The 20,911-nt window shown below is 43.8% G+C and overlaps 1 protein-coding gene across 1 annotated transcript in view; it reads left to right on the top strand.

Moving 5' to 3' along the window:
* The first annotated feature begins 1,796 nt into the window (after positions 1–1,796).
* ASB2 (ankyrin repeat and SOCS box containing 2) overlaps positions 1,797–20,911 on the top strand; it is a 21,144-nt gene continuing 2,029 nt past the window's right edge. Inside the window, exons 1-6 of the mRNA XM_014311888.2 lie at positions 1,797–2,287; positions 6,637–6,803; positions 7,620–7,775; positions 9,717–9,962; positions 12,180–12,351; positions 17,069–17,630. Of these exons, the coding sequence (XP_014167363.1) occupies positions 1,797–2,287; positions 6,637–6,803; positions 7,620–7,775; positions 9,717–9,962; positions 12,180–12,351; positions 17,069–17,630 (1,794 nt within the window). The remainder of the gene's footprint in view (positions 2,288–6,636; positions 6,804–7,619; positions 7,776–9,716; positions 9,963–12,179; positions 12,352–17,068; positions 17,631–20,911) is intronic.

Genomic DNA, 20,911 nt, shown 5'->3' with positions numbered 1-20,911 from the left:
GTGGGGAAAGCAGGATCCCTGGCCCTGCCCTGTGGGGAAAGCAGGCTCCCTGGCCCTGCCCAGGAGGGAAAGCAGGCTCCCTGTCCCTGGCCCTGGCCCTGGCCCTGGCCCTGGCCCTGGCCCTGGCCCTGATCCTGGTCCTGGTCCTTTTCCTGGTCCTGGTCCTTTTCCTGGTTCTGGTCCTGGCCCTGGCCCTGGCCCTGGCCCTGGTCCTGGCCCTGGCCCTGGCCCTGATCCTGGTCCTGGTCCTGGTCCTTTTCCTGGTCCTCGTCCTCCTCCTGCTCCTGGTCCTGGTCCTGGCCCTGGTCCTGCTGGTAAGTCTCTTCTTCAAGAGAGCAGTCACTGTAGTCACTGGGATGTGTGTTCCTAGCCAGCATCTCCCTTCATGCTGCACAGCTTCTGTAGGCAAATATGGCAACACTTTAGTATAACGATAATGGAGCACTTCACCTAGTGCAGGGCAAAGCAGGCTCCCTGTCCCTGCCCTGCAGGGGAAAACAGGCTCCCTGTCCCTGTCCTGTGGGCAAAGCAGGCTCCCTGTCCCTGCCCTGCAGGGGAAAACAGGCTCCCTGTCCCTGTCCTGTGGGCAAAGCAGGCTCCCTGTCCCTGCCTGGCAGAGCAAAGCAGGCTCCCTGTCCCTGGCCAGCAGGGCAAAGCACCTCCCTGGCCGGCAGGGCAAAGCAGCTCCCTGTCCCTGCCCGTGCTCTCTAATTAGCTCTGCCAGGCGGCTCCTCTGCGAGTCTGTCATTAGTGTCAAAGCCAGAGCCTGCTATAAATCCAATGAGGTCAACAATCTACGTGCTCGCAGCAAGAGGAGGATTTGCTTGATGTTGTCTGTTTCAAGCAATAAAAGACAGGGGCACAGCCACAAGCTTTCCTGAACAACAGAAGCCCTCCCAAAGCCAGCTGCTCCTTTCCCCAACTCTATGCCAAGCTTAGGCTCTGTCAGAGAGGGAGCAAAGCATTTGTTATGAGAAAACATAAAAGAGGCACAAAAACCAGGTATATAAAACAGTGAGACCTGACTACCTATTAAATATTTCAGTTTTTAAAGGATGTGATTATTTCAGATCAATCTGACTTCAAGCACACCACTCTTAACCAAGAGCAACTCCAGACACCAAATTGTGGCAGCATCCCCCTCCCCTTCAATGCTGAGCTGTGGTCACAGAGACCTGCTGACAGTTTCAAACCCAGACGTTGTTCCCCTTTCATTTTATAAAAGGCAGATTTCTCAAGGGGGACGGGAATAGATTCCAAAGTCACCTCCAAATCAAGGAAAAAATAGTCTTTTAATCTTTTAAGTTACTTTAGTTTTCCCCTTCTTAATAAACTGAGAGTTACTGAAGTTCTGTTCCTCCTCCTTTTTTGTAACTCCACCACCCTCTGATGCCTTGCTCATTACCACTTGTGGTTGTTTGGTTTCCAAGGCTGGGAAACTGGGGATAATTTGATGAGCAGCAAGCTGTGGAATCAGGATGCTGTGTGGCCAGCAGTCCTGCTGCCACCAAGGCTGTGGTTTCTCGGTGTGGTTACTGTGCGCCTTGACAGCCAGCTCTCCTGTAGAGACCTGATGCACAGGAGAATAAGGGCTTCCCTGGCCATTTGGTCCTGTCCTTGTTGAAGGTCTTTTGACACCTGCAATTTTGGCAAAAAGCAGCATTAGCAGTTCTCTGCATTGTCTGTCCTGTCTCATCCCAGCAGTGTCTGACCTCTCACCAGAAGGAAAACCTTTGGAGCTTGAAGCACCAAATCTGTAGCATTGCTGAACTCTTCTGTCACCTGGGAGAGCAGAGATGGAAACGGAGCTGACATCCAGCGGCTCTGGATCCTCCTCTGCCCTCACCTCTGACTTGTCTGCCTGGCACTTTGGAGGTGATGAACGTCACCTCACCTTGCTTTGTGCCTGCTTCCTGTGTGGTGGTGGTAGGGTTAACCACACTGTTGTCTTATATGGTCATTTGAATCCCCTGACGCTTCCTCAGAGGGCCAAAAATAAACTCGAGCCGAGTGAGCAGCTGAATCCAGCACAGAGCAAGCCGTGGCCATCTGCTTTTATTCAAAGCCCTGACCGGCAGGCTCGCTCTGTCTCTGTGCATGTGTGTCTCTGCCTCTGCCTCAGCATGACCTGTTTCTCCTACTCGGAGTATTTCTCCTTGTTTCATTCATGTCGTCGCCACTCCAGATTGGCCCAGCAGACAGGCCGTGCTCAGCCGTCCAGCTCGGGGGCAGCCTGGGGGGTCAGGCGAAGGTGCGACAGCAGCCAGCTCAGCACATCCCAGTCCGTGTAAGTGTCTCCCTCTCCCTCTCCTGCTTTTCCCTGCAGCCACAACAAGCCTTGCTACCCACTCTCTCCCCGAGACATGTTTTCTGGGCGGTGATGGTGCCTGGTGGGGGGAAATGTGGTGTTCATTTGGAGGAGGTCTCAGTGACACCTGCACCTCACCCTCGCTGCACTCCTTCCTTCCAACCTCCCCACTGCCCCAGGCCATGCCTGTGCTCTTGCAAGTGACCCACCTCAAATATCCCTTGTTCTCTTCTCCCTCTTCATCTCTCTCCATCCCCCCAGGGCTCATGTCCTGGGGACTCTGGGTCAGTCAGAAGCTCTGCAGTGACAAGGACAACAGGGAAGGGATGCCTGCACCGTGGCTAATTTACATAGGCTGGCTCACTTATCAACAGGATAGATGAGGCAGGCAGGTGCTGATAGTAACTGCACTGGTATTAAGTTCAGGTCTCAGCAATGGGCAAAAGTAGGGGGGAAATGTATCACAGTATATAAACAAGGTGAGAAAGTCCAGTCCTTCCAATAAGTATTTTATAAATGCTCCCAGGATGCCATACCTCTTCCCAGCCATACCTGTGCTATCCAGTCATACAGAGGAGGGCTTACTTGTCCAAGGAGGAAACTGTCTTGGCTTACTGATGCTCCTGGCCATGTTTTGCTATTGGAAGAGGCTGCAAATAAGCTTAGTTGAACACAATCATGGATGAGAAAAGAAGACAATGGCCCAAGCTCTGTCCCCGTGTGTAGTGGAAATGTGTGGACCATGACAGGTTTATAACAGCTCTCTGCAGTGCAGAATAGATACATGCCCTTAGCTATCAGATGACAAGAGTAACGTGTTACAGGCAGCACTTCCCTGTGTCCTGCAGAAAAGCAACTCCCCACCTTTTCTATCTATCCAATAAAAATTTTGTTTAATCCATCTTACAAGTCCCTCCCTGGATGCAGGGACTACCCTTCCACCACTCTTCTTCCTTTCACCTCTCACCCAGCTCTACAATCTCCCCCACCTTCCCCTGCATCCTGGCTGATTCAGACTCTGTTCCTGGCCCCTCACTGGCATTGCACTCCCTGACCTTGTGAAAACCTCTTCCCATGAAGCCTGCCTTATCCCTGTCACCTCCCAGCTTCCCTTGGCCACACTGAAATCACATCTTCTCACTAGGTGCTCTGCACTCCTTCCATGCCTTTTTTATGCAGTAGAGGACTTGAGGGCAGGCTGTTCTTCTCCACCAGGTAGCTGCATAGAGTTCAATGCACAAGAAACTAGCCCTCCTCTGCTGCCAGGTAGAGCAAAAATATAGCTGGAAAGTCCTAGGAGACCATGATGGCATGACTGGCATTTTTATAGCCTCAGTCTCAGATCTAGGCAGGGATGCTATTTGGCTTCACCTGGAGAAGTGGTGTTCCTTCATCCTGTCTGCATCTCTCCAGGCTGTCAGGAAAAGAAGGAGCTTCTTGAACCTTTCCATGCTCCACTGAACCTCTTCTTAAACACTCAGAATTGACCTCACCATCCATCTCCTCTGCAAGGGTGTTTATTATCTTGCCTACTGGTCTTTGAAATGCAGTAATTCTTTTGAGTTGCCTATAAGGTCAAGATTTGCTCATATCTTCAAACTTCCTCCATAGTTTTAATGCCTGTATTTTCTATAGCTGATGAAATCCAGGCAGTAGAATGTGGTGGGGTTTTGTAACAGCCAACTACAAGTCAGGCAGAAAACAAGGATTTCACATGGGCATTCATTAAACCTTATGTTCTGATCTGGAATTTTCTTGGCTAAAGCATCCGCAGCCTGGTCCAGCAAACCCCCTCATCTTACGCAGGAATCATTTAAGGTCAAGGAACCCGAGAGAAGTTTGCTTCATTCAACATCTGAGGGCTTAAGCAGAATAGTAACTGATTCTTCACACATTTTTAACCCCAGCACAGATCCAAGGTACCCTCCTGCTTTCTCTGAGGTCTCAGATAATGTGATTTACCTTGCATTTGCAGCTAGCCAGCCCATGCGCAGACCCCTGCCATGGCCCACCTGGCATGCAGTAATTCATTAAGCACCAGTAATTATATCATGTGCCCAAATCCTGAGGTCACAGCTCTACATGTGTAACTTGAGCTTTTGTACAGAACAACAGATGGTTTCAGCAGCCTTGTGCCAGAGGTGTTGAAAGATGAAGATCCCCCACCTCCGCCTCCTCTCCCAGCCAAAAATGCCGATAGTTGCTGTCAGCAGACTTCAACAAAATGCTCAAACACCTGTATAAAATTCCATTATGTGTACACAATTAGGAATGTTGGGTTTAGTCCCTAGGGTACCCTAAGCAGTATGGAGATACAGCCGTGTCCGTGGGACATCCAGCCAGCAGATATCAGAAGGTCAGTCGATTCCTCCCGGGAGGGCTGTGGCCAGGACAGCAGCTGCCTGTTCTAGCTGTTATCTTCTCAGGCAAAATGCCTGGCCTTGTGTCCCATATCTCTCCTCATTCCAGTGTTGCTATTTTTGTGACCCTACTGTCTTGAAATCACTGCTTCCAGCTATAGAGAAGGAGCAGGTGGCACCAAGTACTATTTCACCTGGGAAATGGTGTCTTTTCCCATTCTCTGGCACAAGTGTTGAGATCACCTGTTCCACTCCTGGCCCTGAATTTATCCTCAGAAAACCAGCTTTGTGACTTCTTTCAATGCTAATATCAGTGTTTACAGCATAGATTTTGTGCCTTTGGGCAAACTTAAATTAGTGAGGCCTGTGTGAGTTTCAGACTGTTGGTCTGTCCAGCCCCTCCAAGGCAACCAGTTCAGTGCTGGTCCTGTAACTCCCACGAGGGGCAGAGGTTGCACCAGTATACTGCTTTGTGAGGACTCCTGTGCTGACCTGCCGACATTTTTCTGTCTCTGATGTCACTCTGTTGGGGTATTTTAGACTTTCCTCTTGTCATAACTGGAGTTTCTGGTTGTTCCCATCATCACTAGCCTGCATGACCTCCACCACATGCTGTATTCCTGCCCTGGCAATGGAAATAGACTGAGACATGCACCTCTCTCCTGCATCTCTCTGTCTTCAGGACTGCAAGATTTTCTCTGTAGAGTTAGTTCAAACCACAAATGCTCCAGTGCTTTCTGCAACTTCTTGTTTTCTGTCTCTGAAACTACAGCCCACTTTCATTTTTTGCAAGTCCCCATTAGAACTGGTAAAGTGCTTCCTTCCTTCGTGCTGAATCTTAGTCATTTAGTGCCTCACAATAACAAAGGTGTGGCTGCCTTGTCCCAGCACAGCTCAGCTGGAGCCCAAGCAGATGCCCACACTGGAAGGCACAGCCCACCAGCGTGTACAGAGCTGCTGCCCAGCACGGGCAAGGGTCCTGCCTGCCTTGGCTGCAGGGTACAAGCTCCCCAGCTCCCTCCCTCTGCCATGCTACCAGCAGCCTCAGAAGGGTGGAAGGAGGGTGTCAGGGCCTGTTCAGGTGCTGCTGGCTTGGGGAAAAGTGGCTGTCAGGCAGTGCTGGGACTCCTGCTGTGTGGGGAGACTCGCAGGAGCTGTCACTGTTGCTCTGCAGTAGGACTGGTGTGCCCAGGTCAGCCCTGCTCTGCAAACACTCAGAGAGCTCAGAGAAATGGGTTGCTGCCTGGACTGTGCAGAATGCATGCTTGGCAGAGGGAGCTGGGTAGGTGGAATTTTTTCAATTTTTCAATCCTCCCTGGATGGAGAAAGGAGAGCCAAGACCAACACCCCAGTGTTCACATGCTCTAACCAAAGCTCTCCTTACTCCATAAGTGGACTGGCTAAATTCTGAAAACAAGACTCTGTGAGGAAATAAGAAGGATCTTGAAAATACAAGAGTAAGATTTATTGATAATTTATGTTAAAGCCACCCACAAATAAAATCTAAAAATTTCTTCAAGGGTGAGCAGGGGTAATTCTCTTCAAAGCTGATCTTATTTGAAAGATCTCATATGGAAGCATCATGCCACATGGGACAGTGTGGTGATGCAATTATCACAGTCAAGGACACTGCACAGTGTATAGAGCAATGTCAGAGCCAGTCTTCCTCAACTCCTGACACCTAAAATATAAGTGTTTGTGTCAGGCATTTGTTACACCTACCTAGTTCCCTTACATTCTGAGGAGAGTGATCAGTACCTCCAAACAGTGATTCTTCTGATCTGCTGACAGGAACAAAATTAGAAGACAAATTTTACCTTTACAGGCCCTATGGTGTCTCACTGTATAAATAAGTGCTATATAGGCTGCAGGGGCTCACTCTTTTGGGCAAATAAAACAGTGATGTTGCTGCAGAAGGCTTTTCGGTAATGAAGGAAAGAATAACGAAGTTTTAATCTTGTTTTAAAGAGAAATTGACCCTGTAGTGGCAGCAATCAGGGATGGAGATGAAAAAGCAGTATTCAACATGATGAAATCAGGAAAAAACCTTTCTGTACCTAACAAGGATGGCTGGATACCCCTCCATGAAGCTGCATACTATGGCCAAGTGGGCTGCCTGAGCCTGCTGCAAAAAGGTCAGTGAAGTTAAAACTAACTAATTACAAAAAAGAAGAACATGAATAAACTAAAAGGCCAAATTATCAGTATTTCAATCCTAGCCTGGGGCTGTATATGAAGCTTCTTTCCAACCTCCCTGCCTGTATACTAATTTCATCTTCTCTTGGAAAGTAGGTTTCCAGACTGAAGCCTCTAAAAGTTAGGATATTTGGGAGAAAGTGGTATGAGATAGATTCTGCCAAGCCTGCATTTCTCATGCAGCCTTGAAGCTGAGCTCTCCCCTGTTATGAGTTGCTTGGCTGCTGCAAGCTGACAGAAATAACCCCCCTTTCCCCTGGTGGGAGATCCAACCCAGCATCTCTTTGCTGGTGCTTGAAGTTAATTACTGTAGTTTGTTTTCAAACTTCAGGTGAAGAACAGTTGCTGAGCAACTTTCTGCATCACTAGTGGCCAAAGCTGGACATTTTAATCTAAACTGAAGACAGGTTTCAATACTCAACCTGAGTTATAGTAACAGAATTTTAATATACATTATATATATATATATAATGTATATATTTTACTATATACATTAGTATATTCCTATATATTAAGAATATATATAAATATATATTATGATATTATATATATAAAATATTTATTAGGAATATTTATATATATATTATATTCCTATATATTCCTATGTAGTATATTCCTAATATTAGTATATTACATTGCTTATGGAAATGAATAAACAGTAAAAACTGAAACCCTCAAGGATTTGGAAGGGTGGTGGTGCTGCAGATCCTTCGCACTACATCCACACTGACTCTGGGCTCCCCGGTCCTCCCCAGCGTACCCAGGCACCATCGACCAGCGCACCCTCAATGAGGAGACAGCTCTGTACCTGGCCACCAGCCGGGGCAACCTGGACTGCCTGCTCACCCTGCTGCAGGCTGGGGCTGAGCCCGACATCTCCAACAAGGCCAGAGAAACGCCGCTCTACAAAGGTGAGGAGCTGCTGTTACAGAGGTGCCAAGCTCTGCTGGCATCACCAAGGCAGAACTGCAGGATCTTTTGTGATGAGGTGCTGAAAGTCAGGGATGAGCTCTTGTTTTCTGCTTCCCTGTGGTAGTCCTCTATCTCCCATGCCTGACCAGCCATGCCATGGCCTTTTATCTCATCCTGTCTCTGTAGACAGAAATAGCAGCTGTCCTGCAGGCTGTGATGGGGTGCTGAGAGTGAGGGACATTCTCAGTGGGGCCCTAAGCACAGCAATGTCCCAGACTTACAGCAAGCTGGCCAGTGAAGGGCCATGTATGCTCTGCTGAACAGTAGGGCCTAAATAGCTGTTAGATGTACAAGAGATGGACAACATGGGGTGGATTCCACACACAGTAACTGTAGATATGCCAGTGATTCATATACTGTGGGGGTCAGGCCAGGCTGTGTGCTGTAGGAGAGTCATACAATTATAAACAATTCAGTGAGGTAGATAAAGTATTTAACACAGACACATTACTTTGCTGCTGGTCGGAGAGAACACTTTCTTCTTTTAGCAGACTAGCAATATATCCATGATATCACAAACACTCAGAGGAGACCTCTCACACCTTCATGTCCAATCTCCTTTGCTCCTGCCATGAAAGTTTTTAGCACTCTAAAACACTAAAACATATCTTACAGGTTAAAACAGCAATCTTGCCTCCAGCTTTGGATGCCTAGCATTACAGCGGCTTTTAAAAGACTTTTATTTTAAAATACTGGCTTTTAGTTGACATGGGAAAGGCTGTTCAGCTGTGCATTAAAGACACAGTAATGGTTGTAGTAGTAGTAGTAGTAGTGCTCATAGTAATAATAATCACAACAAAAATTATATGAAAACACCCTTTAGCCACAGAATTGTTACTAAGAATGGGCTAGCCTTGATGCAATCTCTTCTACGCTATCCTAAAACAACAACAACAACAAAAATTAGTTAAAAAGACTGTCATAACAAAATAATCATCATATCATATGTAAGCAAATTAAACTCTGCAGAGCTATGGATAGATAATTACAGAAATGTCTAATTACATAGTTGCTTTCAGTATATGAGTGGCCCCTTTTTATGGGGGAGAACACTATGGAGCTATTGCTAAGAAGAATCAAAACTAAAAGGTGGGATCTCTGTGAGAAAAAGACACTATTATTTCAAGGAAAAAACTAATTGCTATGAAATATGCTTCTCTTCTGTACATTTTACAACAGATGCTAACTGTGGTTTTTCCATGTAGCTACCCATCCTATGTATCTTTAGGTTGCAGTCCTGCCATTAAGGTGTAAGGGAGGCCCCAAGATTTGGGTTTCAAAAAGCTATGGGTAATTGGTAGGATAAAAATCAACAAAATTATATTAATTATTAAGAAACTATATTTAGCTCAGCAGGGTCATGAACTATAAACTGATAAAGTGCTACTGACTCACACAACTGTTGGTTTGAGCTTTTTATATTTTCTTGTCTCCATAGAGCTTTATCTGCAGTCCATGGCAGTAAGATAAAGAGTCAGTTTGCACAGAATTTGGAAAGAAAGTGTTCATGTCATGTGATTTCTCTAACATATTTGTTCTTCATAAATTACTTCCTGCACCTTTTCACCTCATTGTGTTGCTGTGGTTTCCTGTTGACACAAAGGTGCTGGGCTGGATTCCCCCAGTACCAGACTTGACACAAGCCCTGCACAGGACACTTAGCCAGGTCCAGCTGCAGACTGGCTTCAGTGTCACATCCTTTCTGAGCCTCAGACAATGTCACTTGGCAGAAGCCTTGCTCTTGTGTAGACCTAAATGGATCATTGGTCTTACTATGGCATACTTGTTATGATATTGCCTGGGGCTGCATGAAACAGATACACAACACCCAGAATATTTTCAAAAGCCTGTCCTAGTGTCTTCCCTTTTTTCTAAAACAGCTTGTGAGCGCAAGAATGCAGAGGCTGCAAGACTGCTGGTGCAGTACAATGCAGATACCAACCATCGCTGCAATCGGGGATGGACCGCGCTCCATGAGGCTGTCTCCCGAAACGACCTGGAGATCATTGATATCCTTGTGAAAGGGGGTGCCAAGATTGAGTCAGCAAATGCCTACGGGATCACTTCCTTATTTGTGGCAGCTGAGAGTGGGCAGTTGGAAGCTTTGAGATACCTTGCAAGATGTGGTGAGTACAGCTTATGCACATCTATTCACTTAATTCTTAATAATTCAGAGTTTCCCAGTAATTCTCCTTGGCTCAGTTTGTATGTCTCTGGAGGCCAGGCCTAGCCTGCAGAGGCACCAAGACCCTGCTGCTCCTGATGGTGGAACTGGGTAGGGTCTTCACAGAGCGTGGTCTAGACATATGTGCTTCTTCAGCATTCATTCATGGTTACCTACTTTGAGAAGTCATGTGGTGCATGACTGCATTTCCTAACATTTTTCTAAACCCATAATGCTGCTCACATGTAGCCCAAAACCCAGTCAGTCATAAAAGGCAGCTGCAGGTGGTAATAGATGGCAGAAGTTGAACTTCAGCCAACCCCATCTGCTCACGAACATGTGCAGTGATGGTCAAGGTTAGCTGTCCTCATAATGTATCCTCTGAAAATTGATAAAGTACTGCTGTAGAGTTTATGGGTTTATATCAAATAGAAGCAGACTCACTCTCCCTATGTTCAAACATATAAACAGAGTGAATTTTAATATAATTTACACTAAACCAGTCATATAAAACAGCTTTACAATAAGCACAATACACTTCACTACTATTCCAAAGCATATTTTATTTTCACAATGGACTATTATCTTCAATGAAGGTAAGACTTGGGTCCTGCACTTGCAAAACAAGAGTTTACCAGTAATGAAGATAAGAAAAACTTTTGAAAAAATTAGTATGATTAAGAAAGAGAATTGGGAAACAAAAATTGTGCTCGTCAGAAAGTTTTGTATGACCAGTTAGTCCATCATGATGCCTATGACTTAAGAAACTAAGCCAGAATGTGATTTGTGTTTCAAATTAGATAGATATTAAGATTTCCTAAAGTTCAATTTTGAGAAAAATACACAAGAAAAAAATCCAATAAAACTGTCCAATTGTTTCAAGCTCTTCAAGCCCTGAAAAGCTCTTCTGAGCATCCCAGGGATGATATCATTCATTGTTTATGATGAACAATTTTCATCATGAAAGGGGTTTCTTTCTCATTAGGAACATAGTCCTGTGTTATGTTTTGTCACTGTAATTCTCCTGTTGTTTCCAGCTACAACATCTTCAAAGGGCCAAACACAACACAGATGTTTCATCTTAGGGTGAGAGCCCAGGGAAATGTTCTCATTGGCAGGGAGTTTTCATGATCAAACAGAAGACTGATCAGTTTCTTTATTGGAGTTTAGAAGCAAAACTCCAGTGAACTCTCATTCTCGTTTAGGATACACATAGAGCAGCCCTCCTGACAACACCATAGTACAGTATATGACAGGCAAAATCCAGGCCTAAGGGCCTTAAATATCTACAGCAGGAAAAGCTAGATTCCATATTGTTTATGGCAAAAAAGTATTGTCTTGGTTTATACTTGCATGTTATTTATTAAGCAAAGTATACATTAGAGCCCAAGAAAGAAATTACCAAATAGTCTAGTAGTTTGTTGGTAATATTTCTCTTTTTTGTAGTAAAACTTACCATTTGAAGCCTAATTCAAGCCCTCATAAGGTGAAGAGATATGGCCTAGGTGCTGAGTTTTGAAATACAATATTAATTGATTAAAACACTCCCAAGTAAAACCTTAGAATTTTTGATCAGCACCATGCAGATATCAATTTATAGAGTATTATTTTAGCCTGGATATATATTAAAATTAAAAGAAGTATAAGTACTATAAATCTGTGTAATACTTACAGAGTGACTATATAGAGTATAAATGATAAATATAAATAAATATGTAGCATAAATAGATATCCATAGAATTTTGGGGAGCACCTATTGAGATAATCTAGTCCAAACTCCTACTCAGGAATAGTATATATACACAGTGTGAGCACATAAATATTAATGGAATTGCTGTGTTTGAAGGAAAGGCCATGCCATATAAAGAACAGCCCAATTTTTATTTTTTTTTTAACCTTTGAGCTGAATGGAGACTGGATTCATGACTAGGACCTAATAGTTGCCACCCATGATAAACTGTCCCTCATAAAATTCCCATCATATTATAGACCAATGTAAATCTATGATATAAAGGTGCACAACTGATATGACTGTGCCACCTGTGATATGACTGTTTTCACATCCCCATCCAGCACATTTCATAGCTCCAGTGTCATCAAAATATAAGTGTTCATTCAAAGTATGTTCCTCCCATCTCACTTTAACCTTTTGGTGCTAAAAGGGTTTCTTCCTTCCTAGGTGCTGATATAAACACACAAGCCAGTGATAACGCCTCTGCTCTTTATGAAGCCTGTAAAAATGGACATGTGCCCATTGTGGAGTTTCTTTTGTCCCAAGGAGCAGATGCTAACAAAGCCAATAAGGATGGCCTGTTACCTCTTCACATAGCCGCCAAAAAAGGGATTTGCGAGTAAGTTTTAGTTTGTTTCATGGTTTCATCTTTTAGACAAGAATCCAAAGTCCTTACAAAAAGGAGAATGTAATGTCCCAGAACCAATTCTGAGCAATGTGAGCAAGGCAGGTACCAGCTGAGAAGTGGGCTTTCTGCTTGCAGAGCTCAGGCTGAAGAGTGTGTTTGGAAGTTGGGATGGGATGGGGTGAGCTGGAATGTGGGGTGAAAGATTCCTTTAATTTTACCAAGACATCATCTATTACAGCTAAATAATATCATGTATCTTGGAAGTGGATTAAACTGAAGTCCTCAAAATATTCTTAAAATATAATAGAAAAAATATTGGTCGGGAGTGTTAGTCCTTAATAGCATTTGCAGCATGGTTTGTGATAATTTTCCTACATAGGCCCATTGTGATTCTTCTGTACAAGCAGAAGATGCTGGATTCTTCTCTGGTGTGTTCAGATTTTAATAACAATAATTCAGTTGCTGACAGCAGGAAGTGGTTAAGTGAATCTCTAGGGCTTTAGTGAGATTGTCACTAGAATATGGTGTCCAGTTCTGATATCCTTCCTTTCAGAAACCTTTCAGGAAATTGTAGAGGCTTCAGAAAAGAAGGACAAGAATTTCTCATGGTCTGGAAAATATATTTTATTAGTGAATGATCAAATAACTCTTATTTGTAACAGACAAATTAATAAAAAGACCCACTGCTTTCTTTCTGAAATTAAACGTGTTTGGGACACAGCTAAGCATATTTTTTTTAAACAAGGAGATAAGTAACTAGTGGAAAAAATAAGCAGAAATCAGGTAGAATTACCAGTCCTCTGAAACAGAGATTTTTCTAGGAAAGTGACAAACTGTATTCTATGATAAAGGTTATCAATTTAGAAGATGTTGTCTGGGGATAGGATGTTGCACTGTCATGTAAGTAGTAACCTGGGACATTGCAGCATGCTTCTGAGCCTGAATTCCAAAGCATTTACTTCTGATCCTAGAGCAAGTTTTAGTTCCTGCTTTTAATCCCTCACTGCTGGAAGAGTAAGTGACCCACAGCTACGTTTTTATTGCAGTAACAGATCCCTTTGGTGGCTGTAGAGGGCTCTTCTGACTATCACGATTTCTACCAAAATATTTCTACAAGAGGCAAATGAGAGTGTCTGTCCAACTGCAGTGCCTGTTTCTGGACAGGACAGCTGTATTTGCAGTGAACTGCTCCAGTGGATTCCTACATATTTCACAGTATCTGAGGAATAAAAGCTTTTATCACTACACCTCCCCAAAATGCTTTTCATTCTAGAATTTAGATTTATTTTGCAATGCCAATTAAGCTTCTCAAACCACTTTGATAGACCTGAGGATATTAATATTAGTTGGAGTAGGCCTGGTTCCTTGTGCAAGCTGTGTATTCTAGAGGGCAGCTCAGTGTCAACTTAGGTAACAGGTTTATACACTTACATCATGTACATGAATACACTGCACTGACTAACACATGCACGAGTCAAAATTTTCTCCAAGGTTTGAGTTATAAAGTCATTTTCAAGTGTGAGAGACAGAACTCAGCTTCAGTTGTTCACTTTCTAAAAAGTTTATCTGAAAGTACAGTAAGTTGATCTGAAATATATAGAGTATTGGCCAGTTCTCTTTCCGTCCCCTGAGTAGTTTCACACTCTGACCTGAAAAGAAATTGACACGGAAACTCCACAACTTGAGTTCACCCTGATTCAGGGCTCATATCTATTATTCCCAACAACCAGCAGCGTAAATGAGACTAGAATTTAGTTCAAACTCTGCCTTCCTTCACTTGTAAAAGACTGAGCACAAATTTTGTGCATAACTGCTGCAAGCTAAATAGAAAAGAAAGACAAAAGAAAAATATATTCTCTTATAAATATTTATCTAAATGACAAAACTTTAGCCTGTTTGGCTGATCATTCTTAATTCCTCTGGTATTCAGTAAAATAACACCCTTCATGGTGACCTCTGTATTCCTGCAGATTTAGTACGTAATTCTGCAGGAATTCCACACTTCAACTTTTTGCCAGAGCACGAAGGCTCCCTACCATCAAAAAGCCAAGAATGTGGTCCCAGGGCTCAACTGTCAACTCTTGTTGCTTGGTGTTTGTTTATTTTAAATGACACCTTGTCAATACTGACCTGAAATCCTGAAATCCATAAGGGTCATCTCATAAGCTGCAAGCAGTCATCTTTCCCTTTTAAAACTGAGGAGTTGAAAAGGGAAGACTTCATGAAATGTGGGCAGATTTATTAAGTAAATAAAAGTCAGTAAAGTCTTGGCATGCTCACACTAAGGATGCTCTGCCTCCTCCTCCATATAACCTCTAGCAAATAGAAAACACAGAAGCAGGTGTCAGGGATTAGGGAAATCTTGGCACTATTTCAAAACTGTACATGAAGCTCATCCCTGTGACAGACATGGGATGTGGTCTGACTTATCTGGCCTTGGCTGCCTTCACTTGAGTTGCATTCTCCCTCTAGAGAAACAGGAAATGCTCCAGGGGCACCATATTACTGAACTGACCCACTTTGGAGGGTGAGAAAGAGACACAGGTTCAAGCTACACAATTAAACTGGTAACAATTTGATGTTTCCTGCTTGTCACACCAAGATAAATGTGGGCCACAGGGACTGTACTGAGCTCCAGGACACTGCAGCATTTGGATGCAGAGCCTCAGCATGGCACCCGTGCAGCGAGGTCCAGGTTCCCCTTGCAGACAGAAATGATCCAGTGCCTCTTTAACTCAGATGTGAAGAGCTGGCTGAAGCACATACGCTGGAGGGAAAGAACAAAACAGACCCTTAAATCTTCAAAACATTTGATCATGGGATGAGTAATGCTGGTACTTGGCGTAGTGTCCTCACAGTGCTCTGTGCCCTTTTTGTTATTAGGCTCTTAAAGAACATTTGCTGAGGGTGGGAAGTTGCCAGCTCACCAGCACCCAAACCTCCTGCTCCCTGGCAAGTGTCAGAGTGATGGAAAATTAGTGTGACTGCTTGGAGAAAAAAAAAAAAAGTGCTTAATTTCCCAAGATATTTACATAATTTAAAAGCCTTTTTGTTTAAAAATGAGATGTAGAAGTAACTTGGAGACATCAACAGTACATCACGTAAATAGGAACATAATCCTGTAAAATTACATCTTCAACCCTTATTTCAGCTCCTGGGAGTGTTGGAGGCTCAGTGTTTCACAGGATCACAAGATCATCACAGAAAAAGTTTTTACTGGCTTAGCTCATTATGTAAATATATGTTTGAGGGCCCAGTGTTGGGACCAGCTATTGCAGTCAAGCTGAAGATATGCAGCATTTTAAAGGAGACACACTACTTGGTAGGAAAGTGAGCTTTGCATGTTTGTCTGTCACCAGAGCTGATGACTGCTAGGTAGAGTAGTCTGCATGGGAGGAAAGGAGGTGGAGAAGGTGAGCTTGGCTTCCCAGCTCTCACAAGTTCCTATCTAAGATATCCCCCTCTACACAGATATTACAAAGGGAGTGTGGGCAACTCCTGATACACCAGGCAGACTCAGGTTGGATGAGCTGTAGGCTCTTTCTAAAAGTAAGTTTCCTTGAGATGACTTGTCTATTTCTACAGAATCATCCTCGGGCCTTGGCTACATCTCCCAACTTTATAAGCAGGAAATGGAGGTTTAACCCATAGGGTTGGTCATGCAGCTCCATTGACACCTGTGCAGACATAAAAATGATCATGGGTTTGTGACTGCAGGGCTCCTGTGCATCATATATTTGAAATTCATATTAAATACTAGAGCAGCTTGATTTATGTTGGTGTGTTTGAGGCCACATCAGGCTTTCCAACAGCAATCCCTCATTACTGGGGTTTAGGACTTGGCTACACACGTTTTCTCCCTCAGCTGAAACACGGAAACCAGCCTGGAAAATATTTTTACTTCTTTTTCTCCCTTTTACTAATTGTCTTTTTGGCTCCCTGTGGTCTGGGATGGACATTGATAGCCCCATGAACTTGCCACAGCAAAAAGCTGCACCGTGAAGGCCTACAGGATAAGGACCAATGCAGGGTAATAATTGAATTGTTAAATCTAATAGGGAAGGTCTGGGAACCAAATCTGTAGTTTATCCTAGCTCAGTCCTCTAGACTTGGGGTTTCACCTCCTGTCTGGTGTCAAGCCTGTTACTATGGCTGTGACCCACAAACCCTGCCAGCACTTTGTGTTGGCACCCTTCTCTGCTGGGCAGTAAAGCAAAACCTGAGAAGGGAAGATACATTCTCTCTGCTGGCACCTCAGGCTGGAGACTGTGCACCTTTTCCTCCAGTGCTACCCACAGCATGACGATGAAGGTGCAGAATATCTGGTAGCTCCTGGCTGGTCATCTGCCATATGGGCTGTGGAACCTAACAGAAGTTACAACAGCGTGATTGAGTGCCAGCATGTCATCTCTTCCATTGTAACTGCCCCTGTAGCTGCCATTACCTCACAGAAACTGGGTGATAATCTCAAAAAAATGTGTTCCTCCATGAAAGGGGAAGGTCAAACAACTCATATTTTTGGCAAGGTCGGTGCACAGGGAGTTGCTGACAGGTTTGAGGTTTGCAGTCTGGTTTCTATGAGTTGTTCCTGTGCCTGAGTTAGCGGGCTCTGCCCTGGGGGTACAATCATAAAGCTATGAATAAAGCTTGCTGCAGGCTTGTAGATCCCCTAGAGCTCACTGCTGCTCACTGAGTCTCCTCCTGGCAGGATTGTGTCCATGCTGATCCCTGTGACCAGCCGCACCCGTGTCAAGCGCAGCGGCATCAGCCCCCTGCACTTGGCGGCCGAGCGCAACAACGACGATATCCTGGAAGAGCTGATCGAAGCCGGCTACGAGGTCAACACTGCCCTCTCTGATGAGCGCTCCTGCCTCTATGAGGACAGACGCACCACCCCACTCTATTTTGCTGTTTTTAACAACAACATCTACGCCACAGAGCTGCTGCTGCAAGCTGGAGCCAACCCCAATGTTGACCTCATTAACCCATTACTCATCTCCATCCGCCACGGCTGCCTGAAGACCATGAAACTGCTTCTTGACCATGGGGCAAACATTAATGCCTATATATCAAGCCATCCCACCACATTTCCAGCTACCATCATGTTTTCAATGAAGTACCTTTCCGTGCTGAAGTACCTCCTGGATCTGGGCTGTGACGCAGGCTCCTGTTTTGAATGTCAGTATGGAAATGGCCCACATCCTGCATTAAATTACAGGCGGGAAAGACTGAATGATCCTCAGGTGACCAGGGAGCCAGCTGTAGTACAGGTAAGCACTGCCCAGTCTACCTGCAGGACTTCTAAGGACATCTCCTATCAGTGGGTTCTGGCAACATTAGCATATTTTTTCTTCTAACTTTTTTGCGAGAGAAAATGCCACAATCCCTACTTTATTTACAGAAAAAAGGGCTCAATATGAGCCAGCAAACATTCCAAGTTTGTGTCCAATGACTGCAGGAAGGTAGGGAACAGCCACTGTGGCCATAGCTTGAATTTACAGTGAATTGTAGCCATCTTGACAGTCTTACCAACAGTTCTACAATGCTCTTTTCCTCTGGACCTGAGGTGCCAAAAGTGAGGCATATTTTCTTGACAAACATATGGATGATAGCATATGGGAGGTAGAAACCTTCTTTTTTAACTTGCCCTATAGGATTTGTTTTGTCTGATACAGAATGTTAGCTACTGGTTACACAAAAACAGTCTAGTGCTTCACTCTGTGAGGGTAAACGAGTGAATGTGAACAACTGCAATTTCTGAGTCTACTGGAAAAGCAGTCACGGAGAGAGAGCATAAATTATTACATTAGCTATGTGACTGAGTTATATTTGAAGATGTCACAAGAGATTAGGAGATTTAGGTCTATGATTTCATATTTTCGAAGGCACTTACAGGCTTTAGAATATCTACATTTTATACAAGTATCTTTGCAGTCCTTTCTAAAATGAAGCTGGGCTTATCTTCCATTGAGCTGGAATGGGACTCTCAATCCCTTAAGGGACTTTGCAGAACTTCATATTATACTTTTCTTTCTGATTTCCTTATCTCCTCTCCTTCCAATGTATCTCAAAACCTAATGCTCCACTCAAAATTTGCTGTCTTTCAACGTTACACAAAAATGAAATCTCAACATGGCAGTTTTTCTATTTTGCACAAAATCGAGAATGAAATCAACCAGCTTCTATCTAGTGTAAGTGCAGCTTTGAGGGAGTCAGCAGAACCCCAAAGGTATGGTTACCAATATATGTTCTTTTGTGGTGGAAAGAATAAAGGAAAACATTAAATGATCCTAGAAGATCTTGACCTTTTTATCAGTCCTGTCTTCCAAAAGACTTTACTCTCAGATAACATATCTGGGGAGAAAAAAACAACCAGAAAGAAAATCTTATAGAGAGAATTTTAGGAGTCCATCACAATACTCTCTACTCCTACAGAGGATTTTACCCTCAAGAGTCTTTTGGCACAACAAAATTCCTCCAGTATACCATATTTTCTGTCAAAGAAAAATTTATAAAATACATCATCTCTAGTTCTTGATCTGTGATATGGTAGCACACTGAGTGAACAGAGAGATGGAATTCTAAGACAAGTAGTCAGGGTTTGTCTGTAGCCTTCTATGGTATCCTAGCCACTCAAAACCACTTCCTTCTGGATCTCACCTGAAACTATTGCCCAAGAAAATATTAGGTCACTCACAAAGAGTCATTGCCTCAAAGGTCACATCATATGAGGCAGAGATAGAAAAAACTGTATAAAAATTTATGTGAACAGAGAGAAAACAGTGAGGAGAGATGCACACAGAAAAAAAAAGTAATCCCTTCTCTCTAATATTGTTTTTTATTTGCTTTTACTGCTAGGAGTTTGGCTAATAAAAGTGAGGTTCCTGTGGTAGCTTCATGATATGTAGTTATGATATAATTTATATTCTGAAATATGGAGGATCTTATGAAACTACAGCCTTCTCCACACAAAGGATATTCTTCTATTTTCTTGTGTAAGATTACGTAAGGATAGTAAATCTTAATTATTAGTCTTTATAAAGGCCATGAAGTACTGTAAATGGGTTTGGAAAACGCACAAATATAAATCATAACTCATGCTACTAAATGAATGTGTCCCGGAGACAGTGAGCACAGAAGAAGGGTTGCTGACCCTCTCCACGTTGGCGGAGCTGCTGTTGATCCCGGCAAGGTGGGCACGGGCAGCAGTAGTGCACTGCCACGAGAGGGCATTCGGGTGTCTGCCGAGAACGCAGCCTCAGAGCCGCCTGCTCCGAGCCAATCACACTGCCTGGTGCTGCAGTTTTGCATTTTTTTTCTTTATTTTGCTACGCTTATTTTCCTGCAATGTGTTTTGAAACGTGCTCATTCCACAAGATGTTTTTGTAAACTGAGCTTGTGGACAGAAAAGAGAGAAAAAGGCAGGCAGGGTCTCTGGTGGAGGCAAGAAGAGAGCAAGATCCAGTGTTTTATGGTCCTACGTGTATCTTCATTTCAACTCTCCTAAAGCAGTCACTGCAAGGAGGTGTTGTGCAGGTGCCTGGTCTGTGTCTCACACGGGTAACTGCACGGCAGTGACACAAACACTGCAGTGACAGCCAGACATACAAAACTGCACTCCCTATAAGCAGCCCAGGTGGGAAACTGTGGATTGTCCACTGCCATCCTTCTGACACTACTGTCTCTAGTTGTCCTGGGAAACTTTACATGGTGATGTTTGGTGAAGAATAAGAGTCAGAAGAGTAGTAAACACCTCTGTGAATGCTCTCACCTTGAACAAAATAACCTTATTTTCCACAACTCTATTTTACTAGGTGAGCTAATAAAATTTTACTTCTGAATAAGAGTATCCACAACAGAGTTTAATGATTTTGAGTTAGGACTCATGCATGAATAATCAAATTTGATCTAGTTGAAGGAATTTAAACTGAGAGAGCTTTAAGCTAGTGCATTTTCTTTCCTGTTTGGTGTGGGCTTTGAAGGTGTTTGCAGACAGGCTGAGTGACTAAGTTGATGGATAGTGCTTCAGCCACCATCATTCAATAGGGTTCAGCCCTGTGCCCGAGTTCTTATCCACACAGCATGATTTAATTCATGTTAAATTTCCTGACTGCTTGCACGCAGATTATGTCCACAGATATCTTCACCATATGCAGAGCCCTAAGAGAGACAGATGAAACTGACTGGTATAATATACATATTTAGATTAAAGTGGGCAGATTTTTTTTTTAATTAGACTGCTTAGAGTCAGGTTCTTAAATCTGTTCTTCAGTATCTCCATAAGAAGCCCTCCATGCAATGAATTGCGGTACTCTTCAGCTTACACTGGAGACAATAGAAAATTGGCATGATCCAGGACTGAGTAAGGAAAACACCCCTCTATTAGGCCCAGGATAGTTCTCACATGAGTGAGTAAAATGGCCAGGGATTCATCTGTGCAGAGATTCCTCCACATTTGTTTCTAGTAAGATGTTTGGTCCCCCAAAACTGCAGATACAAGCAGGTTCTTAAGAAGCAGGAGGTGCTGCATTCTTCTGAATCTCCCTCTTTC

The sequence above is a fragment of the Geospiza fortis genome, unplaced genomic scaffold, assembly GCF_000277835.1.
Source record: "Geospiza fortis unplaced genomic scaffold, GeoFor_1.0 scaffold23, whole genome shotgun sequence".
Lineage (NCBI taxonomy): Eukaryota > Metazoa > Chordata > Aves > Passeriformes > Thraupidae > Geospiza > Geospiza fortis.
Note: the sequence above shows the minus strand (reverse complement) of the source record. Positions and strands in the feature narration are given on the sequence as shown.